The 27,848-nt window shown below is 36.4% G+C and overlaps 2 protein-coding genes across 5 annotated transcripts; one reads left to right on the top strand and one right to left on the bottom strand.

The window, feature by feature from the left end:
• The first annotated feature begins 661 nt into the window (after positions 1 to 661).
• Positions 662 to 23,601, top strand: LOC123876551 (protein tumorous imaginal discs, mitochondrial-like). Of its 4 annotated transcripts, none has more exons than XM_045922859.1 (11): positions 662 to 869; positions 1,038 to 1,252; positions 1,711 to 1,941; positions 2,373 to 2,541; positions 3,206 to 3,300; positions 3,862 to 4,020; positions 4,546 to 4,617; positions 5,242 to 5,349; positions 5,674 to 5,779; positions 6,345 to 6,684; positions 23,583 to 23,601. In XM_045922859.1, exons 1-10 carry the CDS (start codon positions 698 to 700, stop codon positions 6,680 to 6,682), a joined length of 1,665 nt encoding a protein of 554 aa, XP_045778815.1. In that variant the 5' UTR covers positions 662 to 697; the 3' UTR covers positions 6,683 to 6,684; positions 23,583 to 23,601. The 4 variants fall into 4 exon arrangements, with proteins under 4 accessions (XP_045778815.1, XP_045778813.1, XP_045778817.1 ...); XM_045922857.1 differs by lacking the exon at positions 23,583 to 23,601 and adding an exon at positions 6,991 to 8,052 and having other exon boundaries at positions 6,345 to 6,693; XM_045922861.1 differs by lacking the exons at positions 6,345 to 6,684; positions 23,583 to 23,601 and adding exons at positions 8,456 to 8,488; positions 9,255 to 9,405 and having other exon boundaries at positions 664 to 869.
• On the bottom strand, positions 10,063 to 26,842 carry LOC123876553. The gene is made up of 9 exons (XM_045922864.1): positions 26,091 to 26,842; positions 25,616 to 25,772; positions 24,933 to 25,015; positions 15,291 to 15,456; positions 14,636 to 14,725; positions 14,391 to 14,504; positions 12,214 to 12,284; positions 11,138 to 11,296; positions 10,063 to 10,653 (listed from the first exon to the last, which is right to left on the bottom strand). Exons 1-9 carry the CDS (start codon positions 26,556 to 26,558, stop codon positions 10,474 to 10,476), a joined length of 1,488 nt encoding a protein of 495 aa, XP_045778820.1. The 5' UTR covers positions 26,559 to 26,842; the 3' UTR covers positions 10,063 to 10,473.
• Positions 26,843 to 27,848: the final 1,006 nt, after the last annotated feature.

The raw sequence follows: 27,848 nt of genomic DNA, 5'->3' as shown, positions 1-27,848 counted from the left end.
TCTGCCTGTAGAGTAACATATTGAATCCTGGTGAGTATCTGCAAGTTACTCACCAGGATTGAAAATGTATTAGTTAATGACTTCATAGGCAAGTTTTTCTCACGGCTGGGTACTTAGTGCCAAAGAAGTAGGTTCCTTTATCTGTGTGGATTACATGCATGGGCTACAGGACCCGTTAATGCAAACATCATTAGTAAAATGTACTGCTTGCAAAAATGAATCACTTTGTAAAAATATGAATGAGTGCTTAATAACATTTTGGCCCTATTTTGTTGTGTAAGACGTATGGATACGCAGGACCTGCGCAGTGGTATGCATGAGCAACAAATGTTTGGTTTTTGTATGCTTAAAAACCCAATATTTGGTCTCTAGGTCAGCTTTTTTGTACACTATTTTTTAATAAAAAAGGTGTTCCAATTTTTTATTTATTTTTGGTAAATGAGAAGCATTGATTAGAAGTAACAAGATGTCTAAAATCTATTTTCATATCACACATTTATTTTAAAGATTAAAATCTTTGATACTTATTATGAAGCTTCTTTGATGACACGCGTCTTTGCATGGGTTACACGCAGTGTAAATACAGCATAACTACAATTTTTTTACAGAATCTGGCAACACTCTATCTGTCAAGCTACGCTGTCAAGTGTCAATTGTCATTTTATCTTCGAATTGACATTTCGATTTTTCTTTCAAAATGGCTCCGACCCAGAGTATTATTGGATTTTTAAATCCAAAAACTTTAAGTGCAGTTTTCACTAGTAATATATCAAAAACGTCTTGCCGGTTTATTCACAGATGTAACTGCAACCATTTGTTAGGAAGCCCCATGGTTTCGGTTTCGGCATTGGGACGTAAAAATTTCAAGAGTAAGTTTTACATGCTGTCATTACATCATTCAACTAAATGCTTCGTTATTACGTTCCCTCTAAGATTTGTGTACGAGTTTTGTAGTGTTTGACCTCTAAGTGAGGCTAAGTTTTTATTAAAATAGAAATGTACTGCCTTGGTACAACATAACCTCAAATGTTTTGTAGATAACATCGATGGTCCAAGACATCGAAGTATTCACACTACGAATAGCCTATACGCAAGAGTCGACTATTATAAAGTCCTCGGCGTCTCAAAGAACGCCTCTGCCAAAGATATTAAGAAAGCCTACTACCAACTTGCTAAGCAGTATCACCCTGATGCAAATAAATCGGACCCAGAAGCTTCTAGGAAGTTCCAAGAAGTCTCAGAAGCGTATGAAGTAAGTGTCTCCGTTCACTGTTAAATGTTAATGTCGTCAATATGTTACAGTTTTGAGTATTTTGTTGATTTATTTTTAAAACAAAAATAGAAAAATATCAATTAGCAAAATTTTTGTTCCTGATAGGTTTAGCATGCAAGCTATGAAATACTTTTTGAGGTTTTCTTATTTGTAATTCTGGTATTGGCATTTATTTTGTTGTATTGATAATTTAAATAACTAAGTAGGTATCTATTATTTGCACTCACTTGAACTACAAGCTTTCTTCTAAAACTTAAAATTTCTATAAAAGTTATAAAATATACACATATAAATCACCTACCACTCTGTGCTCACTGCGTTGAGCACTGTCTACCTTTATCTACCAATCTATACTACTGTCTACCACTCTGCACTTCTCTAGTTGTACTACTGTACCCTGTCTACCACTGTTAATTGTTACCAAACACCTTTTGTAGATTCTGTCAGATGAAAACAAGCGTAAACAATATGACACATATGGGACAACCTCTGACAACATGGGTATGGGAGGCCCAGGAGGTACAGAGGGCTTCACACACCAATGGCAGTACAAGTCCACCATAGACCCTGAGGAGCTGTTCCGAAAGATATTTGGTGATGCAGGGTTCAAGAGTGAGGCATTCAGTGACTTTGCAGAAAGCCAGTTTGGCTTTGGCGCTTCTCAGGAAGTATGCAATTTTTTTTTGATTCTAAATATTTCTAGAGCCTTTCTTCACAAAACATGGAAAACTAATGTTTGTTCCCTGAATGAATTTTATACCTATTTTATATGAATACTTGTAATAAAATCTTAGTTTGAAATCAAAAAGCATCTTGATACTTTGGTACATCCCTACATAAGTAATGTTTTTTGTTGAGTCTTTATATTGACCTTAATTAAATCCACAGTTAAATTTGAATTATTTTAGACTATAAAATATGAATTCTTAAAATAAAAAAAATTATCTCTCAGCTTTGAAAATAATACTTTTACTAGTACTGATACTAGTACTGATACTAGTAAAAGTACTACTTTTAATGCAATTTTTGCCCAAAGCATATTAAACAATTACTGTTAACATTTACTACTTCCACAAGTTTACCAATAGCATTTTTCCAGGTCATCGTAAATCTGCGATTCACGGAGGCTGCCCGCGGCGTGAACAAAGACATCAACATAAACATAATAGACACCTGCCCTAAATGTATGGGCACAAGATGCGAGCCGGGCACTAAGTCGATCAAATGCACCTATTGCAATGGCACTGGCATGGAGACATTCTCCCGAGGTACCATTATAATTTTTTTTTTCGTTTCCAATAAGTCCATCTGCGATCGGCCCTCCGGCCATAATCAGATTTGAGGAGTTGTGAAAATTTGTTTGTTAGTTTAGGGGGCATTCCAATAAATGTCCTCCCCTTTCGTGCTGTAAATTATGGAGCTTGGAGAGATTAAGTACTTTATATTAATTTTATTATAAAGTGCTTAAATGTGAATTACTAAATACCTTAAACCTTTAAATCTATAATTCTGAAACAGTAATGTAATTTTAATAAATGAAATAAAAGAAAAAGTATGGTCATCGATTATATTACAAATGCAATTTGATAAATATGGTAATGTTGGCTTTCTCTAAGCATTTAGCGTGTCATATTGTGTTATGACGTCACGAAAATGGACAGTGAGTCATTTTGGTTCAGTCCCCCATCAATATGAAATAAATTGTATGAAATAAATTGTACCCTAAAAGCTTTCATATGACATAGGTTTTAACACTGTTGGGGGACTGGACCAGCATCCATGCATTTTTGCCCATGGTGCTTTATTATACATAATAGATACTGAATAGAAAGACTGAACATAGCTAAGTTTAAAAAAGGATGCCAGACAGACAGACACACTTTCGCATTTATAATATTAGTATGGATTTTTAAATCACTGAACTTGTTTTAGGTCCATTTGTGATGCGCTCCACATGTAGACATTGCCACGGCACTAGGATGCTAATTAAGTTCCCTTGTGTTGAGTGTGAAGGAAAAGGACAGTCAGTAAGTATTTATTTCACTTACTTTTTAAGGCTCCATAATCAAAGAAAGAAATAAGCACTGTTATAGTTCATTATCTATTCTTCATCTTATTAAAAAAAGTATGAAAGTTATAAAGATGAAACATTATAGAAATAACTAGCTTATTCCCTTCTGCATGGATTTTTAAAGATCCCATTGAAACTTAAAATTCTTCAACCAGGTACTCAAATAATATTATATTCTCCAAATTTCAAAATAAATGATGCCTACGATTCTTTCGGCGTGGCTAAATCCACGCGAAAAAGTTTCTAATAAAAAAAACTTCCTATAAATTGCATGGGACTATTTCTTTATCCTGAATTAAAAGTATGTTTTTTTTTTAAATCCTGTGGGAATCGCGAATAAAAAGTTACCTATGCCCATCTCTAGGATGCAAGCTATCTCTGTACCTTTCGTTAAAATCGGTTAAGCAGATGGGATGTAAAAATTAACAGACAGACAGGCCACTTTCATATATAGGATGGATTATGTTACAGTGTTTATTTATATGAACAAATTGTAACCTCTACTGTTTTATGTAAGGTACAACGCAAAAAAATCACAGTGCCAGTGCCAGCGGGTGTGGAAGACGGTCAGACAGTGCGCATGTCAGTTGGTAACTCGGAGATCTTCGTCACCTTCAAAGTGGAGAGTTCTAGCTACTTCAAGCGGGATGGACCAGATGTTCACACTGATTGTACTGTGAGTATTGTTGATATCGCAGTGTAAAGCGCGTTGCCACTCTGTTGTCGTGCAGTTTACAACATCACGGGTTGTATATTTGAATGGAGGTGTTCACATATAGGATGGCACGATCTTCTAATAACGAAACGACGATAAATTACCGTGACGACACAGTGTGAACGTGCCGTTAGTGGGTATGGAGTGGAAGGTGGCGATTGATTGTTTTTCAGGTCTATTAACTGTTCTGTGAAGAAAGTTCTAGAAATGTAAAGAAAAACAAAAGAGAAAACTTATTTTTTCTTTACATATCTGGAACTTACTTCGCCTCGTTATGATAAATGTAAACGAGATGTCTGCACATATATGAGCATATACCAATCTCAAGAGTTATTTAATGGCTCTCCAGCTGTTTTTCTAATATTGATCCGCGCCAGGTATATGATTACCCTGGTACCACCAATATCTGGAAGTATTCAACCTGACTTGTGTATAGCCAGCCTTAAGCAAAAATTGTTTTATAATGTAATTAATTTCTTATTTCAGATCTCCGTATCTCAAGCACTTCTAGGCGGCACTGTGAGAATACAAGGGCTGTATGAAGACCATACATTACAGGTACGTAACTCATATGAAATTAGGTCGGGAGGACACGTACAACGCACGGAAACGTTTAAGTGCGGAAAACAGCCCAGAAGGAAGAAAGAAGAAGGTCAGAAGGATATTATTATGTATAACTAGATGCCTGCGACTTCGTCCGCATTGATTTAGGTTTTCTAAAAATACTGTGAGAACTCTGATTTTCCGAGACCAAAGTAACCTATGGCCTTTTTTAGGATTATCTCTGTACCCCGTCAAAATTGGTTAAACATGAAAAGCCAGCAGAAAGACAAACAAACACACTTTCGTTTCGTATTGATCGCATGGGTATAGTTAAAGAACTGGATTTTTATACAGGAAATGCATCAACGGTACTTCTGGTGCTGCAATTGTTTATGGGTGGCGGTAACCACTTAACACCAGGTGACCCGCCTGCTCGTTTGCTCGCTATTTTTTATAAAAAAGGGAATTTTAATTAAAGTAAGGAGGTACAACGAAGTGGTCTAGACAGAGCAATCGTGCGGGATGAAGGATCTGAAAAAACCCTATGTTAAAGGGTCGGCATTTACCATCAGAGGCGTCAGAGTACTGTATCTCTATATAGGTTAGGATGATATTATATTAATTGATTGTTTGTCGTAGATCGTCCCGGGCACGTCGTCTCACAGCACGATCCGCTTGTCGCGGAAGGGCATGAAGCGTGTGAGCCAGCACGGCTACGGCGATCATTATGTCCATATCAAGATACAGGTAACAACTAACGAACCATATGTTTGATTCTCGCTTAAGGGCGTCTTAAAATTTGCCGCAAAGTGCCGCGTGGAGGCAGCGCGGTTGCAGCGATGCGGCCGCGCGGCTGTCGCTAGGTTCAAACATCATAGGGTTTAGGGTAGGGTTATATTTAGTTTGGATTGATGAACTGATCCAATATGACATACTGAAATGAGAGAACTATATTACGCTTGAACAAAACGCCTAGAGACAACTCTGTGTGCGTTCGGTGAATTCTTCCAGATTTTCCAAGCGTCACCAGCTAAGATGTACTTCATTTTGCTTGATTTTTTGTTCTTTAAGGTACCAAAGTCGCTGACCGAGAAGCAGAAAGCCCTCGTCTACGCGTACGCGGAGCTGGAGGAGGACACACCCGGACAAATACAAGGTGTCTCCTACGACAGAGACGGTGAGAAAACATAGCTTTTATGTAGATTAACGCTATTTATCATAGAAACTAGATATACTACCGACAAAATAAAGTACTTCAGTTGCTATCTACCTAATTGTTTGGAGTTACAAAGTCGGAAATCATTTTCTTAACCCCTTATCGATGGAATTTCGATTCAAACAGAGCTTATTTATTAATCTGTATTAATGTACTATTAAAATGTAAGTAACATCATTCGAACGCAACGAAAGACCATCCACAGAAAGTGTTTACAAAAATTAGTGTAGCGCTCTTTCCCATACAAATGACATTGACAAACAGTGGGCCATTTTGAGTCACCAATGAATCATTGTGATTGGTTGGTGACTCAAAATGGTAAACACGTCCACTGAGATTTTTGGCTCTGTCACATGTATGGCATTATGTGACAGAGAAAGTGCTATACAAACTTCTTTCCATGGATAGAGAGCTTAAATTAGACAGTAACGTCAAAATGTACTAAATAACAAATTCAGTAAAATATAAAATTCATCCGCCACCATCTAGTTTGCATCTTGTAAGCTTGCTAAAATTTATTTTACAGCAACAACCAAAAAAAGCGAAAGTCCGAAAGACTCCCAAACAATTCACGAAGCCAATCGCGAATCTAACACCCGAGAGAAACCAGTGTGGACTTTCCTAGATAGCATGATTGACACTTTCGAGAAAAATAGAACCACTTTCCTCGTAGGCTTCTTTTCTTCCATAATAGCCTTTATTATGTTTGCCTCAAGCGATGTGAAAGATACTGTAGGGTTGCAAAAGTATATTGATGAAAGTGAACGGTCTGAAAAAGAGTTACAATATCGGGATGTACCTCTGGGATATAGAGATACGGTACGCAAACAAAAAGAGCAGGACCCTGAGTTATATGAGGCATAAATATTTAATAATCTACTATATAAAAATAAGTCGGGTTTTCCTTCCTGACGCTATAACTCCATAACGCACGAACCGATTTCCACGGTTTTGCATTCGTTGGAAAGGTCTCGGGCTCCGTGTGGTTTATAGCAAAGAAAATTCAGGAAAAATTTCAACAGAAAAGCGTGAAAATCTTTTTTCATAGCATGTACTACAAACCAATATTTTAAGTAGATGGCGCCGTTTTTCTTCTTCTTTTAATCACCAAACGAAATGTTACATAAAACGAAGCCATCTGGTGGCGAAACGGAGTTCGCCGGGTTTGCTAGTATTCGTATAGTTTTTAGTGAGATTAGTCACACATCTGATGTATGAAATTGCGATCGTCACAATCAACAGTTGCTTTAGAAAAAAGTATTTTAAGCTGTATGATCTAGCATGAACTTTAACAGCGACGATTTAATAAATAATCACATTATTATTTATAACTGACTGACGATAATATTATAGCCAGGTAATTACAAGTTTGGTGAAAGAGGGGCGGTTGTTATATCTATACTAATATGATAAAGAGGTAAAGTTTGTGAGTTTGTTTGTAGAAAGTAATCTCTGAAACTACTGAAGCGATTTTGAACATTCTTTCACCAATAGAAAGCGGCATTCTTCCTGAGTGACATAGGCTATATTTTATTTTAAGCACCCGTGCGAAGCTAGTATGAAGTAAGATTAAGACTGAGGTCTATTAGACTATACTCTGGCTTTGTCCTGACTGAAGATACAGCTAAAAGGAGACAGATATATTAGACATTATATAGACACTAAGGATGAGATCTGTGAATTTCGGTTAAAACGAGACAGATTTATGTCAGCGATACAACGCTATCTCGTTTTAAACAGTGTCTAAGTCTGTCTCAGCCAGGACAAGGTGACTCTTTGACCAGTCAATTTAATTGTTGACTTGTTTATAACCAAATAAGCTGAATTTGTGGTAGTCAGCCAATAGAAAGAATTGCAATAATCGCATTGATTTTGAAAATATTTAGGATAATAATGGTGTCTGTTCGATTGTGTATATCTCTCTAAACAAAAGCTTTACAGGTCTTATAGTAATGCTATCCTTTGAATGAAGCTATAGAATGTTCCCCGCTGAAGAGGATAGCACTATTTAAGGATCTGTCAATTTAGAGAGTTGTGTACTAGCGAATACGCACAAACATTTGTAAATAAATAAAGGCATTTAATGCTTACTGTAGTTATGTTATTAAAATATGAACGCTTGTTAGTTAATCCGTAAGGATATAGTATGATGGTTGTTGTTCTATGTAATATATTTATGAAATTGTAAAGGTGTAAATAATTTTCAGTAATATATGAAAATTTTGACAATTTAACTGTTGTTTTATTTCAAAATTCCTTTGCAATCCCCTTTAGCCATCATGCTATAGCCGATGTTGTAAATATATTAGTAATACCGTACGATGCTACCACTTTTATGAGTTACGTCGATGTACTTGCGCAGAAATCTTATTTTTTCAGAAAGCCAATCATAGCGCGCGTCTGTACGCTACTGATGGTTGCCTACACGCGCGAATTATGAGCAAGATAGCTCGAGTTTCTGTTGTTTTTGTGTTTAAAATCTTAACTTCAAGCAATAAGGTCTGAATTTCATTGGTTTACATTCGGTTTTAGCCAGCGTTAGGTTGAATTTTTCTGCGCAAACGAATTTTGTTGAAATGGCTTATAAAAGTGGTAGAACTGTAAAGTGATATTAACAAATAATTTTGCTTCTCGTAGGTCACAAAATATAAAGAGAGAAGCGCTTCTTTTGTAAGTTGCAAAATTTATTTAACGTATTGTGAGTTTTTGCACGCTCTTAAACCTAACGCAGACGACAGATCGTCGACCAGACTGAGCAGACAATTAGCAGTTGATCCTAGTAAAATATCTGCCAAGTTTCATGATTCTAGGTCAACAGGAAGTACCCTATAGGTTTTCTTGACAGACACGAAAGACAGACAGACAACAAAGTGATTCTATAAGGTTTCCGTTTTTCCTTTTGAGGTACGGAACCCTAAAAATAGCGAAAATAGAACACGTATAATAGAAAACCCTAGTTTAACTGTTGTTCACTTCAACAACAACAGTTTCAGTCATCGTAATTTTTTCTAATTAGAAGGTTATTGGACAGCATATTGTAGGTACAGTTTTAACAAACTACTGTATATCTGCTGCATTAATAGTTTTGGTTCCTAAAATGTTGAGCCAAAGTAAAATGCCAGATATGAAAGTAGAGCCTTCCACAATGTTTTTTGTCCAAAAAATAAAGTTTTAAATTTTAGCTTACTACCGGGGTAATCGAGAAGGCATTAAGCTGAATTATTAGTTTTTTTTAAAATTACATTCATACGTTAAAAGATCTAGGCTGTATGCCTCTGAATACAAAATATTATTAGAACAAAACATAAAGCGCCGTTTTCTCGAAACTGCCTTTTTGAATTACTGCCATCGCGATTGCCACGCCATTTTAGAGATTGTGTACAACGGAATAGACACCAATATAAAATAAATAATATAGGATGTTCTGTTGGTACAGGTAACAAAGTCTCCATATCTGAGCCTCAGAACTTAGTGGATGCTGTGAAGGAAGCGCTCAAGGGGAAGAAAAGCAGCCCAGGCGTCACTACCGAGAGCCCAGAAGATGACATTTTGAAGGAATCCAAGCGAAGCAAGGGATAAAACAATAGCTTATATGATTATTTAGCTTTAATAGCTTTGCAATTTTGAATATGCAAGCTAAAATAGCGGTCGCGTCGAATTTCTAGCTAATGTGAGATCTTATAGCGAAAAGTTGGTTTTAATTTCAAAACACTGGAAAATTATGTAAAGCGGAATTCGCATTACGAAATCAAAGTCTAATTTCGTGAGGGTTCAGTACAGAAGTTCCGCGCGACCCGTAGAAAAATATTCCAATATTTTTAAATCGCAATGTATTAATTTTCAGTTTTTTTTTTTTTCTTGTAAATCTGCCTTTTATTTCACATGAATGATGTCTATTTTATTTCGTACAGTACTGTGATATGAATTAGTTGGACAAAGATTAGATATACATCTATAGAAAATTTCATATGAAACCGCAGATTGTAATAGTTATTGTATGATTCGATTACTGTTATTTTACTTTGCTCGTGGTAAATAACGCTGTATATAGCTATGTTGACTAGTTAGTAGGAAGTGGTAAATAAATACAACATAATATTTTTTCTGTTTTTTATTTCTTTCAGTAGATTAGTATCTACCTATCTGATGATAATAGCCTTGGGTGTCTATCCAATGAAGTGGTGGCGTAGTAGCAGACCCATCAGATTATTCATAATTATAATATTATAAATGCGAAAGTGTGTATGTCTGTCTGCTAGCTTTTCACGGCCCAACCATTAACCGATTTTGTTGAAAAGTACAGAGTTAGCTTACATCCTGGGGACGGACATAGGCTATGATCCCGATTAATCAATGAGTCTATTGTTATGGAAGAGCGGTGTCTTCTGACACAGAGGTAGTTCTCCTACCTTTAAAAAAAGGCTCCAACCTCCTACAGATGATTGTTAACAAAGTTACCGAAAATAAACAATTTTGAATTTTTTGAGTTCCCACGGGATTTTTAAAAACCTATCCACGGAAACGCAGTCGCGGGCATCGGCTAGTATGGTAATAAAGCAGGAGGCACGGCAGTGCCCTCGCCAAGACGAGCCATAGACTTGTTCCAGCTAGAACTTAGAAGGCAAGTATAAACACATCAAATATTCAAATCTCGGTTATTTCCTCGTAGTTTTAACGCAGTCTTCACACACATCGGTCTGGAATAAGCGGTGCGTTTGGGACAGGCACGCGAGCGCCGAGCTGCTGTGTCGGCGAATAGTGGCGAGCATGCACGCCAACAAGCACATCGCGCCTTCCACGTAGAAACCATACAGGATTCTCACGTAGTCTTCTACCTGCGAGGGTTAAAAATGTCTAAACAGGTGTTAATTCCAGCCAGAATCCTGGCAAGTATTGTGGAAGCGGGCTAATTTAATAAAACTGTTTAATAAAACTGTGGCAGTTTTATTAAACTGATAGATATCGACCCCTAATAGGTTCCTTTACAGTATCTTGAATTGGAACGATAAATAGCAACCCACTCGCAATAGCTGGGATTTAGCCCTTATTCGCACGAGCGTTAAAAAAGCGTTGCGTTAAAACCCGGCGTTGCGCTGGACATACTAAGTGCGCGTTAAAAAAACGATAACGTGTGAACAGATACTTGGGAATGCATTTGTTCTATTTGAACGCTTTTTTAACGGACGTTAAAAAAGCTCTCGTGCGAAAGAGGCCTTCGAAACCCACGGCATTACTATACCGAAAATTCTACCGTTGTTAGATCAATGGAAAGTTCACAACCCTCAGCAGAGAGAGAGAGGAGGAGTCTTAAAGACTTACATGGTCCAATCCTCCCGACGTAGTAAACTCCAGAGGGAACATGAAGGTCTTGGAGGGAGATTTGCCGCGGAGGACGCCAAACGACACCAAACCCAGTGTATAGTAGGATACTGTCGCCAGAGGGATACCTCGGCCTACACCGAACACTCTTAAGCAACACTGTGGAGACAAGAAAAATATTCAGGTAGGTATGTTTCTATAGGAGTCCAGAGCCTCTACTGTAACCTTTCAAGCTATCATCATCATCATCATCTCAAGTCACTACGAGCACGGGTTTCCTCTCAGATTGAGAAGGGTTTAGGCCAAGGGCGAATTGGCAGACTTCAAACACCTTTGAGAACATTTAAGCACGCATGGTTTCCTCACGATGTTTTCCTTTACGTCAAAGTAAGAACTCCGAAAAGTTGGAGATGGGCGCCCGGGATCGTATCCTTGTCCCACTAATAATTTAAGAGGCCAGTGAGTTTCAAGTTAACTGATGCGTAAATATGTGTGTTAGTATCTACATTTGGATACACACGTATGCTGATATTGTTATGGAAGAGCGGTGTCTTCTGACACAGAAGTAGTTCGGCTACTTCTAAAAGAAGGCTCCAACCTCCTAGAGATGTGTGTAAACAAGTTGCTGAAAATAAACGATTTTTAATCTTTGATTTTTTTATATGGTTGGATGAAAAATCGTGTGATGATGTCTCATCATCTCAATATGTCACATTCCATTTTGGGAGGTTATGCACAGTTACTTACCTAGTTATACTTTGTTGACTTACCAGTTATCCTAAACTGCACCTTTTTAGGTAAGATTTACCACCTTGGTAAATCGACCCAGAGTCACACCTAATCGTGTCACAGTGTGAATCGTTGGGGGGTTTCTCCTATCGAGTTACTTATCTACTCTTTGCAACTTGTTTTTCCTTTAGAATTCCAACGAGTCAGACCAAAGTAACAGTGTCAATTGGGTGTAACTATAATCCATAGCATAGCGTTAGCAAGGAGATTAGCTTTAGCATTAGCATACTCACTTCTAACGTTAACTTAAAGTTACATTCATGTTTAATAGGTAGGTAGATACTTACGATGATACTTTTACGCGCGTTCAATTTAGAAGATTTGATTATTTCTGAATTATGGCTGTTGATTGGGATATCTGAAATAAGAGTCAGGATAACAACAATTATTATTCTGTTCAAAAGTACTTATGTATCTAGACTCAGAGATAAATACAATAATTTAATACACTAATACAATAATCTAAGGGCCTGAAATAAAAGTTAATTTATTTAAGTTAATTTATTTAATAATTTAAAGGAATACAGTAATTACAAGCACCAATTGCCTAGCTCCTAAGAAAAAGTACAAAAACAAGCACGCAATTAAGTTGTTTCATTAAAATTCTAATAAATAACGAAACCGCAGAAGCTCGTGCCGTGTCGTTTATTGCGGCGACACCTACCAATGCAAACGTTCTTCTCATTAAGCAGCAAGTACCTACATAAGTACTTGTTAGATTGGTTTTTTAGGGTTCCGTATTTCAAAAGGAAAAACGGAACCCTTATAGGATCACTTCGTTGTCTGTCTGTATGTCCTTTCGTCTGTTTTAAGTATTACTATATATATCATTTTAAGTAAGTATAATAGTTAAAAAAAATACCCGAGTACGGAACCCTCGGTGCGCGAGTCTGACTCGCACTTGGCCGGTTTGTTTATTCAGATACAAGCAATGCAGTCTAAGATGGAAGCGGGCTAACCTGAAAGGGGCGTGGCAGGTTTTATCAAACCCATACCGCTTTGGTTTTTACACAGCATCGTACCGGAACGCTAAATCGCTTGGCGGCACAGCTTTGCTGGTAGGGTGGCAACCAGTGACGGATTAACCCTTAATCAAATTAAGCAATTGCCTAGGGCATCACGTCTGAGGGGGCACCAGAAGAAGCACAAAAAAATCCGTCCTTAGGGCATCACGTCTCATACTCTCACGTCAGAAAAAACCACACTAAAAAAAGTTTCTAGTCGGACCTTCAAGGCGCATTTCAATGAATAAATAAATTATTATGCTTTGGTTTTTATTGTTGTCGCACCTACTCCACTTCTAAAGTACGTTACATCTCATCATCTTATTTTACAAAAAATATTTTTAGGCGGTAAAGGTTTAAAGACCGATTCTAGTTGACATACGGATAGGGGGGCCCACAGGCATGGATTGCTTAGGGCATCAAGTAGTCTTAATCCGTCACTGGTGGCAACTAGCCACGGCCGAAGCCTCCCACCAGACAAAAGCTTTGCTTATTTATTAAATAGGCTTGGTTATTAAGCTTTAACAATAATCTATACTTCCTTACTATTAATAATAATATGCAGAGGTATCATGTATCCGTCTTTCATCTTTTCGACGCGATCCAATGTTGATAAATGGCATAAGATAACTTGCATTCTGGAAATGGTAACTTTACCTCGGAAAATCAAAATATTTTTAGGAAAATCTAATTTCAGGCAGGTAAAGACGAGATCCTTATTGACGCGATTAGGGAAGTTAACTGAATTATTATGCTGAATCAATTAGCAAACGTTGCTGAAGCGAATAACGTTAGCACAATATGAGCTTCTACTCTACATGCTATTAGGTACTCTATATTGTTTGTGGTTCACTCTACGGCCTCGGTCTGTAATACACGCGATATGAGCATATTATTTTCCGTTAGCTAAGGGAAGTACCTAGTTGCTATTTGCGAAGGAAAATTTGCTCCACTTAATGTAGCTATTCAGCGCTGAAAAACAAACACTGAACACCTAGTATTTCAACGCTGAATTTAGCCCATAAACAAATTACTACTATAGGTATCATAATCTTTATAATTTCACATCACCATCATTATCTGAACCCATCGACGGGCCACTACTGAGGATAATCTTTTCTCAGAATATGAATGGTTTAAGTCATAATCCACCTATAATTCTCAGCATGCTGGTTTCCTCACGATGTTTTCCTTCGCCGTTAAAGCATGTTATTAGCAGGACACACAATAAACAGACAGATAGACAGTCTTATTTTCGAATTTATATATAGCTTTATTGAAAAACCTAACGCGACGTTGTTTTTATTTTGTAAGAAAAAGCATGAAAATTATATTAGAAAGTAAACAATGAAGGTGACTAAAACCGTTTATAATGTTACAAAGTTTAACTCCGTGGATAATTTTCTTCAAGGATATCTTGTGACGCGATCTTTCATCGTTCGTTAAGCAAGAATAATTACCTCTTTTGTTGAAGTTGGATTTGGTTAGTTCGCCCAAGTCTCCACTAATTTTGTCTCGCAGATGGCGAGCGCAGGCTTCTAAATGTACTACGGCGCAGGTGCTCGCGTTTACCACTGCACATAACAAACCACTTACATTAGGGTAAACCACCCAGTTATCAGCAATAATTAATTTATCGACAACAATTAGGGCTCGTTTGCAATCTTAAATGGTATTAAAAGTTAAGCAAAATAATGTTACTTACTTAAATAAATATGCGTGGGTACAGCTAAAATAGCATAGACCAATGCAGACGTCCTGCCCCAGAGTGTATGAGGCACTGGCGCGCCAAAACCTGGAAATGACCATCACTAGTTACCCATATTATAAATGCGAAAGTATTTATTTGATTTGTCCTTCCATCACGTCAACGGGATCTTCTACTCGGGAAAATCAAAGAATTCCAACGAGATTTTTAATACCTAAAACGAGGTGGATAAGGTCACGGGCTTCCGCTAGTAATATTGTAATCATAAAATTGACAAGTTCAAGTTAATATATATTCATATTATAATTATTATCGAATCGATACATTAAGAATTATCATAAAATAACATTAAGGCAATCATTGTTGTTAATTGCATGCAAAAAGACATGACACAAATTTCTTGAGGTGTAATCCGATTAAACAAACGTCATGCCAGAGTATGCGATACGATACACTCAGGCTGAGATCTATAGAGCGCACTTTGACTTTGCTCAGACTTAAGACACTGTTAAAACGAGACAGCGTTATACCACTGGCATAAATCTCTCTCGTTTTAACTGAAACTTAAGTCTAAGCAAAGTCAAAGTGCTCTTTTTAGATTTCAACCTCAGTCCTCAATGCCAACAGGACATGAATAGGTTACTTCACCCACCTAATGCCGTCATAACATAAACAGTGAATAGAAACGTCCCGGGCAAGCTCCAGTACTCTCCAGGTTTTATTCTCGCTCCATCCCCAACAGCTTGCATCGTCAGCTGCCTCTCATCTTCTATCCGTCTTTCTATTGCGTTCCGCCATTTTGGAGAGAGTGGGGTAATCTGGAATTTAAAAACAAATTGTTCTTTTACTTTGTGGAATTCTTTTTTAGGCCAGGGACAATCCTAGCTGAAATTTGCGTGGAATTCTTTCACTACCCGGAAAAATCTGCTTTGCTCTGTAATGGAATTTATGAAAATCCGTTCATTGTGGGCTCTACAGCGTAGACCCTCTACGTAACTCTACGCTATAGAAACACCCTATACGAAAATCTCAAGTTTATAATTACTTACATATCAAACATCAGAGACGCTGGAACCTATAAAAGTTGTAGTTACGTGGACGCGCGGAAAAACGCGTGAATGGAGTATTGCTGGCCCATTATTGAGTATGGGTCTTTTCTCAGAGTGAGAAGGGCCATAATTCTTCAAGCTGGTGAGGTGCGTATTGGAGTTCACACACCTTTGAGAACATTATGGGGAACTCTCAAGCATGCATGTTTCTGTAGGAATATACATGCTTCTCCTTTCCTTCACCATCAAAGCAAATGTTCAGCTCTGAAAAGTCAGAGAAGCATGCGCGGGATCGAAGCCTGGACCCCCCCAATAGGAGGTTGAACTCTTAACCTCAAGCTATCACCATTTTCTTGTGATAATAAGATAAATCATATAAGTAAACTTAGCTACAATAAATACCTAATAATTATATTATAAGGGAGACGCTATTACAATCTGCATAAATCTGCAATCCAATATGAACGTGGAACAAGATAAATCTTGCAAACCTACGTAATGTGATAAACTTTGAATACATTTTATACCAATATAGTCCTTATTATTCTCGCGATAAGGGTCACTAATGATCGTGTTAGTTCTTGGATAAAGTAACGTGAAACTGATTAATTGCGGCAGAAATCCCTCGGCTGAGATTTTATGGGCTAAAGAGGGGCTTCCAAGCTATTTATCTCATGTATTTTTATTTAATTGGTGCGAGAGAAATATTATTTCTTTATTAAACTGGGACAGTAACTTTGTATAAAGCGCTATAATAAACTAGTCAGCCTGCCACGGTTTTGCTCTGTAATGGAATTTATGAAAATCCTTTCACTGTGGGCTCTACGGCGTAGGCCCTCTACGTACCTCTACGCTATAGAAACACCCTATACGAAAATCTCAAGTTTTTTCACTCAAGACCCAAGTATTTTGAGCGTTTGTAATTATTTACATATCAAATATTCCGTTTTTTATTGAACTAGGATTCAGCTTAGCTTAGTGAGTTTTTGCTTTTGACTGCTAGTCAGTCTGACTGCATGACCAGACCTTGGCTTTGTCCGATGGGGATTACGTTATATATAGGAAGAACTTAAAATGAAAATCTCAACTTTCTTCAAGAGTTGGAATTCCTAAAACTCCTGAAGCTCGTAGTTTTTTTTTCATTTTTAGCCGAAAGCTCAAAAAGTAATTTTCGTGGCAATTATTTGAAAAATGACGGACTTTCATACAAACTCGCATCCCCTATTTAACACCCTTACATGTAGGTAGAATTATCAAGAATCATGAAACACGTATTAATTTTTAACCTAGAGCATAAATACCAATTTTCATGGATATAACTTGAAAAACGACAGACAAGCTTTCATCCCCTACTTAACACCTTTAGGGGTAGAATTTCCGAACACCTTACCTCAGTGAGTGCCTTCATTAGAAAGGATTCCCTACAAAAATTGTAAGCATCAGCGGTGTAGCCTGTGTGTTGATATTTGAGTTTGTCATTTTCGTTTCATATATTCATATCCAGGGATGAAATGTAGTTTATACTTCAACTGAAAGCATTCAGAGGCAGGACATAACATAATATCGTTTCCCACATTGCTGGCTTATTGTGGGATGAGTTTTGTTCCAGCGTGAACGTTTCATATCCAATACCCATGTCACGTCTTTTGTATGAATAACGTGTCACATATTTATTTACTGAATACATACTATGACAAAAAATATTTAATGCGTACACAAAAACTGTGTTGTAACTTGTACAAGGTCCCAAAGTCCAGACATTCATGTACTAGGTACCTATACCTTACCTTCTAAAAATAAAATAAGGACCACTATAACTTTGTTGATTTTTTAAAACCATTCAAGTTTTTCCAGCGTTGTTTATTTGTGTGAAATTAGTTAAATGTTCATTTAAAAAAATATGATCGTGCTTTATAAAACACACTTTTGGAAATAAAAAATCAGAAGGAAGGAAGAATCTGGTGATTAAAAAGAATCCTTTACTAACTCGTGCTTGGTGAATAGGCTTGCTATAGAAATACACCGTGAAAATAAATATACTTAGGTGTCCGTTAGGTATTATTAAGAACGCGCAAAAAGTTACGCGGAAGATTTATCTTGACAAGCACATCTGTCAAAACTCCCGCCAACATCCATCACATTGTCTCCAGTATTAAATTAATAACATACTAATAAAGATTGATCACACATAATTTTAGTCTGTGCTCGTGCCATATCTAAGTAACCGGGTATATAAATGTATCAACGTTTTTTCTTTAATATAAACTTTCTATTTGATACGGATAATCTTCCAACAATTCTTGATCTGTTTTGATGGACAAAATTATTACGCCGAAGACTGTGCAATGATCTGTGAATATTGATTGTGGATTAGGACTATGGTTATTGATCTCGCAAACAGTATTCCGATCTTCTGCAGACATTCTTGTTGACTGAATTCCATTAAAATTACCGAGCACAAGAGGTTGACACGCAATCCTCGCAAGTTCAGCAATTGGCCACAGGAATCAAAGGAATCTTAGTTTTGCTCTTACCACCATGCAAATTCCAACCTTATATGATTCGTTACATAGAGCACAAAATCAAGTGTTCCATCTAGATAGTTGCTATGCAGTCCTGGCTTAATGGATGCCATCCAACCGGATTTGTTTTACTTTGGAATGAAAAACCCTTGGATTCGAGTTGAGCTTCAAACAGAGTCGTTTAGATTTAATTTTGCGAGTATAAATGCGAAAGTGTTGTACTACGAATCTCTAAACTAAACTTAATTGACAAGTCATGTAGTAGGTAGACAATAAATAGGATGACATAAACTTTAGACCTGTGGTACAGAGAGGTAGGTAATAATAAACTGTACCTGTAGTTAAGAGCAGTACAACCAAATTTGCACCAATATCTTTGTCTGTTGGGTACATTTTTCATCATTTCTAAATACATAATATAAAACGAATTCGCGTTTGTCTGTCTATAAGTTGAAATTTTCAATGCGATTTTCATCATCATTTAGAGCATTTTTAACCCCCGACCCAAAAATAGGGGTGTTATAAGTTTGACGTGTGTATCTGTGTATCTGTCTGTGGCATCGTAGCTCCTAAACGAATGAACCGATTTTAATTTAGCTTTTTTTGTTTGAAAGATGGCTTGATCGAGAGTGTTTTTAGCTATAATCCAAGAAAATCGGTTCAGCCGTCTGAAAGTTATCAGCTCTTTTCTAGTTAATGTAACCTTCACTTGTCGGGGGTGTTATAATTTTTTAATTTACACTTGTACGAAGAAAGTTTCTAAACGATACATTCATTCTTGAATCAAATAAATAAGTCCACCCACCACCGTTCATACCTATCTTACCATTCGCACCTTTTAGTAAGATTATTAAAACTATAAATCTAGCCTTATGCTTTTAGAAAAAGGATTTCTAAGTTAAATGCATGACGTAATAGCTTACCTATAAATAATTTGCTGTGTTATTAAACTCAGCATAACGTAAGATTCATTAATATTACATTATAAGATACGATAACATCGCTAATCGGGAAATTTTTACAAGAAAAGTTGTTTATCGAGAAAAGCTGAAAACTGTCGAGTTTTTTTATGCGGAACTTTCCATCCAGAATGGACAAAATGAGTGAATAAATAAATTAGTGAAAACACTCTGTCGATACACAAATATATTGTGAAAGATTTGTCGCTAATAATAAATATTTTTCATGTAGAAATAATTTATGCTACGCCGTGGTCAGACCGGGCCGTGCTGCAGTTGGGCAACTGATATAATAATTGTACTAAATAATATTTTGTGCCCGGACGGGGTACTGGCATTGCACTGTCTATCATAAATTACTTCAAACAATGCAAAACTATCATTTCAAAGTGAAAATTTCTTAAGGTGCGTTGAGCGATTTTTAGATATTAAAAACTTCAAAGTCGCTAATAATATTGATAGTGCTCGGAGTGCCGATAGATATAAACACTAGATGTAGAGCTAATTTACAAATTATGACATTTTAATTTTAATACTACAATTAATTGGAAAAACAAACCGCTGTCATTTCGTAGCTTAAACCGGTGCATGCATGACCGCCGGCTCACTACTGAGCACCGGTCTCCTGTCAGAGTTAGACAGATTTGGCCATACTCTACCACGCTGGCCAAGTGTGGATTGGCAGACTTCACACACCTTTTAGAACATTGTAGAGAACTCTCAAGCATACAGATTTCCTCACGATATTTTCCTCTACCGTTAAAGCAAGTGATAACTTATTTGCTTAATAAAAAGTACATCACGACTAGCAAGCCTACGTGTTTCAATGTAACAGCTGCAGACCGTGCACGGTCTAACATAAATCGACCGTTATTCCTTTGTCTTTTCGACTTTTTCCCTTGTTATTTTGCAGGCAGATTTTTAATTCAAGTTGCTACATATAAATTCAGGGTCCATAAAACCCTTATCAGAAAATAGATAGAAATGGAAAATAGTCGTGTAAAACGGAATTCTCAGTGGAAAAAGCTAACGTTTTTAACCCCCGACCCAAAAAGGGGGGTGTTATAAATTTGACGTGTGTATCTGTGTATCTGTCTGTGGCATCGTAGCTCCTAAACTAATGAACCGATTTAAATTTCGTTTTTTTTTATTTGAAAGGTGGCTTGACCGAGAGTGTTCTTAGGTATAATCCAAGAAAATCGGTTCAGCCGTTTGAAAGTCCATCAGCTCTTTTCTAGTTACTGTAACCTTCACTTGTCGGGGATGTTATAAATTTTTTGTTGCAAATGTTTGGTATAGAGAAGTTATGTTTCTATATTAGTTTATGCGTTATTATGAAATCATAAATTAACGAAGTTATCAAAGTCTTCAAAATTAAGACACTGAGCTCCGCTGGAAAAGAGAGGTCGTCAAAAAATATCGCCGAATAGCTTCGTGGTTATTACTTTTTCCATTAATTTTATTGTCTACGGTTCATGTCATAACCCACAGATCCTCCGCAAACCCTTGGAAGGGGGACGTTTGGCGGTTGTCTTTATTTCCTTCTTTTATTTACGACGGCGGGAAAATTCCGGCTGGCTATGAATTTGTAAGTCAATGGGGTAAATATACCCTTAACGATTTATCGTGGTATTTTCTTTGAGTAAAAACGTAATTTGATGTTGGCAAGACGTTTTTGTTATGTAAAGATATTCGCCTTCTTAGAGTTTCGAGTAGGTATTTATCGGACAAAGACATGGGGTCCAATGAAATGTTTTTAAATAAATCTATAAGAAAGAAAGAAAAACCTATATTTCTTAAATTGTGCCACGCACGGTGTTCTGTGGCCACACATCACGGCTTATATTGACTAAGAGTTGGTTATCCCACTGTTATCTCAACTTGAGCATTAAAGCCAACATGCCTCAAGCAGAAGAAGCGCGCTGGTTCGGAATGCCCTCCCTACCGAGAAAAACCAGCAAGAAACTCGGCGGTTGCTCTTTAATACGTCAGGTCTGGCCAAGGCTAATAGCTAATACACCCAGGATTTGTCAACTCGCGTCACGTTTAATGTATCGGAGACGTCATGACGACACACGTATTCTGAGAATATTATCATAAATACTTTATACATTCAAAGACGTGACAACGTGTGTTACTTACTATATTATGTGGGTTCATAAAATTCACGCTACATATTTTATGATTTTTCCGTGGTATTTGTTATTATTACTAAATGATGCCCGTGACTTCGTCGGCGTGGATTTAGGTTTTTAAAAAATCCTGTGGGGATTTTTTTATTTTCCGGGATACTAAGTAGCTTATCTATTTCCAGGATGCAAATGCTATCTCTGTACTAAATACGAAGCCCGCAAATTCTGCCACTTGGGCTTAGATTTTTTGAAAATCCCATAATCATAATCATAATCATAATCATAATCATAATCATAATTAATTTATTGCAAATACACGTTTTACAATAGGTGGTACAAAAGTTTAAGGTTACAGTGTATTTACCATTATAGTGGTGTGCAATAGGCAACATATTTCATAATTATATTGATAACATGAATGACAATAAATGGAAATTGGAAATTATTATTGTAACAAAGGAGAGAAAAATAAAAATAAAGAGAAACGTAACACTTATTATGTTTTATGTCAAGGAAACTCTTCGATTTTCCGGGATAAAAAGTACCCTGATTATTTCGGTAACAATTTTTTTCTAAACATTAGAGCCGGGGCGGAGACGATCCGGGGTAAAGGTTCACAAACAACGCGAAACGCAAATGTGTCCGTGAATTTTCGGGATAAAAAGTAGCCTATCACTCTCTATATCCATTGCTCCATTGCGGCCAGATTGAAGGACAAACCAATAAACCAACAAACAAACATAGTTTCGCATATTTTATAACATGGGTAGTGATTGTGACACAACTGAATCTAGTCAACCAGAGGTCGTTACTTACTGGTTTATTAGTAATACACCCTTTTTCTTTAAATGGATCTTTGCATACTAGATTTCAAAGCAGATATTTAGAGAGAGACTGCGATGCATATTTCTACGAATAATATAAGCTTTAAAGCTCGAAGAGTAGGAATTTGAAAGGTACTATGATTTCTATGTAAGATTATTGAATTCCTTTGAGCGGAGATCTGCTTATTTTGATTAATGTTTAAAGTAACATTAATCAAAATAAGCAGATAAATTATTAAGTTCTAAGATTTTAGCTTTATCTATACATATAATAAAATTGTAGAAAAGTTGTGTCTGTACAATGGAAATATATAAAAAAAAAGTAGCAGGGGTTGTTATTATATCGATGCCGAACCCGAAATTGTAATTAATTTTTTTTTGTCTGTTTGTCTGTGTGTTTGTGCACGCTAATATCAGAAACGGCTAATTCGATTTAGATACGATTTTCACTAATATATTGTAGTAAGCTTCACTTAACATTTAGTGTTTATTTCATGTCAATCGGTTCATAAATAAAAAAGTTATGTCAATTTAAAGAATCACGGCGAACATTTTTAACGTACAGAGTACGTACTACACGCCTCGCGCCTGAGCGTCCGTGGCTATATAAAGTCACTATTCCACGCGAACGAAGTCGCGGGCACAGCTAGTTAATAGAATACACTTAATATGTCTTAATCATCATCATCATCGACCCATTGCCGGCTCACTACTGTGCACGGGTTTCCTTTCAGGATGGTCTCAACCTGTGTTGTATGTCTCAGTTGTATGGTTTGGTCTACCACGCTGGCCAAGTGCGGATTGCCATATTGCCTACTCGTCTCTAATTCGAACCTAAATTCCTAGATATGGAACGCCCTTTCGGCATCAGTTTCCCTTTCAATTTTTAATATGCTTACATTCAAGAGTGAATATGCATCTTCAAGGCAAGCGAAACTCATCACTTGCCAGCACGCAACAGTTAATAAGGACGGTCAAACGATGTGATTTACCTACTGGCAGGTTTACTTACTGAATTTACGTGTAGAGTGCTTAATACTTATGACCGAGATAAGTACAAAGGAACCAAAAATTGTGTTTTAGATTTTATACGTAAAAATAGTTGTACATTTTAAAGTTAGAACAGGCTAAATTCTTATATCTTGAGAATAATATCAATTCTATTAAATCTGTGATTATCTGATGAAAGTTTTTCACTTCACTACTTTGTCCTGAAGAAAAGAAGATAAATTTCTAGTCGAATAATTTTTAGATTTGATAGGTTTTTGCTTGACTACAGTCCTACGGCCCACCCACTAGGCAGAAAGTAATTCTTTCAAAGATGGAATGCAAATATCCCGAAGATTCACTCTTCCGGGAACTGATTTTGGGTAGATACTCGTACCTTAGAAATATTTTTTCAATAGTTTCAAGATATCCGAACGGTCCAACGATTATTGGAATTTTGCTTATCACTACCCATCAATACTAATATTATAAATGCGAGAGTGTGTCTGTCTGTCTGCCTGCTACCTTTTCACGGCCCAACAGTTTAACGGATTCTGACGAAATTTCGTACAGGGTTAGTTTATATCCCGGGGACTAAAATAGGTTTTTTATCCCGGAAAATCAAAGAGTTCCCACGGGATTCCTAAAAACCCATCCGCTTAACCGATTTGTATGAAATTTGGTACCGAGGTAGCTTGTGTCCCTGTGATTGACATAGGCATTTTATCCTGGAAAATCAAACCGTTCCCACGGGATCTTTAAAAACCTAAATCCACGCGGACGAAGTCGCGGGCATCCTCTAGTACCTAATATAAATGCGACTTAGACTACTTTTTATGTCTGAAATACCGCGAGATATTAAAAAACCTATAACCCATGCGGACAAAATTGCAGGCAGCTTCTAGTAAGTTACTAAAGCTTGTAAGGTATTTCTTCTGAATATAAATGATAAACTGAAGACCTGCCATTCATTTTTAAAATTTCAAATAGTTTTCAAATCCTCGCTTGAACATAATATTTATTTTGCGATTTAAATAAAGGATTTCTCATGGTTTAGTTAGGAGGAATATTACAGTATGAGGTACTGTAATATTCCTCCAAACTAATTGAGGTTGACTATCGATGACATGTTGGCAGATGAAAAGAAAATCTAAGAAAACCTAAAACAGATATTTTATGACGTAACGTTATTTTACGAAACGTATCGCTAAAGGAAAACGAAAATATGGCAGCGTCCCAATTTGCGAAATTCATGAAAATGAAATTTGAGAGTCCACCGAAGGGAATCTCAATTATTATGTATGAATATCTTCCCATATTTTTTTACGTTATACTATAATTTTCATAAATATGTGCATTTTTAGTAACCCCCGACCCAAAAAGAGCGGTGTTATACGTTTGACGTGTGTATCTGTGTATCTGTCTGTGGCATCGTAGCTCCTAAACTAATGAACCGATTTTAATTTTGTTTGAAAGGTGGCTTGATCGAGAGTGTTCTTAGCTATAATCCAAGAAAATCAGTTTAGCCGTTTGAAAGTTATCAGCTCTTTTCTAGTTACTGTAATCTTCACTTGTCGGGGGTGTTATAAATTAATTTACACTTGTTATTTGACAGTAAAGAAAGAGAAGTGTAATAACTAATAAGCTAGAGGTTATTTAAGATTATTTTTTCTGTCCATTATACTTATCGCCATTATTAACGCACAGTATCCGCAAAGTAAGGATAGTCCTAGTTTATAAGAATTTAAGGATGGAATGAGTCCTTAATCGTAGTTCCTTAATCTAAGATACTTACTTATATAAGTCTAAGTAGAAACTTACCTGTCTTAACTCCGTTGCCAAGTCGATAACAAGTTGGTTCTGTTCTTTTTCAAATTCTATTGAAACTTTTTCTTCTTGAGGACCTATAAGAAAGCTAAGGTAAACTATCTGGATACAGTGACAAATTACATTACATAATCTGTGTTAGGTTTTTAGTTTTAGGTTCATTGTTTAAATAGACTCAAGTTATAGTTTTAATACATAATATGTAATTATTTAATATCATTTGTTAATATTATGTAGTATATTAATTATCAAACATACCTAATAGACAAAGTCCTAAAAGTAAAAGTAATTAGCAGTGAGCGCTGCAGGGAAGACACTTTTATTTAAAGAATATTCGCCATGCTAAATCATGACTAATATTTCCATTTCCCCTCCAACTAAGCGCAAAGCTTGTACTAGGAGCAGGTATGACAATAGTGCAACGGGTGGGGTTTGAACCGGCGACCTTTCGGTATCCGTTGAGCTATTGGGGCTCTATTTTCTCTGCATATTTGTCTAAGTGGTCCTAAGCAAACAATACAGAGAGAGAAAGTGAATTGTATTTATCACTTTGTTTTATTGAACCCCTTGAATCTCGTTATAATCATGCAAGTTTGAGAAATTTTTCAACTTTTATCTTATTATATTTTCTTTGTTTTGTCTTTTATAGTTATTATTTATATGCGGTGTTTCTTTACCTTCAAACGATTGTATGGTGAAAACTGCAATAACAGTCCAAAGTATGAGGAACGTAGTCAATCCTAGTTGGCACAGAACACATCTTAATATCACTGAATGCAATGTCTCTCCCGATACCTTCGGTGCTGGGTATATTCTAAGCCATGTATCAGGCACCTAAAAATACTTTCAATTTAGCTAATTAATTATTATTTTAATTATTACCAAAAACACCGCGGCAGCTGTTTTTTAAGCATGAAGCTTGTTTGTGAAGTTTTTTTTGTGCATTGGAGCTTTTTGTATGAAATTTTAATATAAGCTAAGCTTTATTATTGAAAAAACAAAGACAATTTCAATCTAAATAATGTGCATTATTGACTCATCCAGGTAAATCTGTGTGAATACCGATAGATGATTCGTTAAACAATAAATTGTTAATAGTGGGTCTGATAAGTATCGGTCATTCGATCAGAAGTAGGATAATCTGCAAAGTACCTTATGTAAAATAACAATTTCCTTACTATCTGCACTATGTACTTTGTTTAATTCTTCTATTTTCACAGTCTCTACATTATCTTTACTACTGCCTGACATTTTATTATCAAAGTTTTTAAAATGTGGTTCAATTTTAGCATTTTTATTCGCTTGCTTGCTTATGAGTTTACTTAGGTCTACTTGTTTAAATTTTCTGAAGCTATCAGCACTTATTTCATTGTTACAAGCACCAGGTAACACTACTTTGTAGTCTTTATTAATTTTACGTTTAACGTTTATCACATTCACACCATGTTTAGATATCACAGTTTTGACGTTGAAGTCGTCGCCACATAGTTTAAGCGTCCTATCGAAAGTGAGCGGTATTGTACCTTTTTCAACATTATCCCGATCATGAATTTTTGTTTTTCTATACAGTGGTTTTACGAAGTTATCTGTTTTGAATTTTTCACTCAGTGAATTTCTCATAATTTCTAAGCTTTCGATACTGAATCTGGTAGAAGACTGTAGTTTAAAGCGGTTAAAGCCTACAAAACGGTGGCGTGCAAAAAACTTAAAATTATCAAGTTCCGGAGCAGACGTTCAGTTTCCGGAAGTGGAACATCAAAGCACCAAACTTTTAGGGAAATGAGGTTAAAACTATTAGAAATCGCAAAGGCAACGGAGCTTTGAAATGTTTAATTAAAATGTTCTTTAAGTATATTAGAGCTGTGATACGATATATGCCTTCTATTCGTAAGATCGGAGGTTCGATCCCAGACCTCCATTTCAGAAGAATGTATGTGTGTTTTAAGAAAAATTTCTAAATATTTTTAAAAAACAGTCGCTTGGATTGAGTAGATACATATCTAAAATTTTCAGTATTGAAGGATAAAAGAGCAGTAGCCTAGCGGTCATAGGTGCACCGGGCGCGATATCCATAGAGACGGGAGGTTTGAATCCTGCCGGTTCCGTAGTTTTAGATATGTATTTTAAAACATTTAAAAATCAACAATGTATTCAATAAATTATAGTAGGAAGCAAGAACTGAAATACGTATTACATAACATTACTGATGTACTAGAATAGTAGGTAAGCAAACTTGGCAACCCAGTTAAACGTATCAAACATTACATTTCCTTTGAAAACAATACGTTTATCACGATACGCTTGTGAAACTCCGCACCTGGGTACACGAAGTTAAATTTTCATTGCAGTCACGCTTTGGCTTCCAATTTACATCTCATGTCAGTGTCGTGGGAACGAAGTTAAAATGTAAGCGTCGTGTCACTCGACGCCACTCAACGCTTCCCGACGTTTCCCAGCGCTTTTCAATGGCGTTCGCTGGAATATTTGAAAGAAACACCCTTCGAACAACGTTTGCTTAGAATGAGATGAGAATGATGCGAACAGTACTTCAAGGTTTCTGTAATTAAGAGGACACTAGTTGTAAATTTTTCCAAAATTTTTTCACAGTCTAGTAGGCATTTGCCTACATTTTACCCCCCAAAGTTTTTATACCCCCCCCCCCCCCCCCAAAGTTTACATAATTGAACAATTAAAACCTAGATGACCTTAATTTAGGCTCGTACGTTTTGTTTTTTAGTTTAGTTAAAATAAAATTAAGTTTTCGGATTTTTTCCTTTACTAGTGCCATAAGACGTTGCTACCTGCAAAATGGTATGATCTTAGGTCATCGGGAAATACTCTATAGTTTGATTCCCCCGAATAAACAGACAGACAGACAACGAAGTGATCTATTTTATAAGGGTCCCTTAT

The sequence above is a fragment of the Maniola jurtina genome, chromosome 21, assembly GCF_905333055.1.
Source record: "Maniola jurtina chromosome 21, ilManJurt1.1, whole genome shotgun sequence".
NCBI classification, from domain to species: Eukaryota; Metazoa; Arthropoda; class Insecta; order Lepidoptera; family Nymphalidae; genus Maniola; species Maniola jurtina.
The sequence above is the reverse complement of the archived record's forward strand: the minus strand, read 5'-3'. Positions and strand labels throughout refer to the sequence as shown.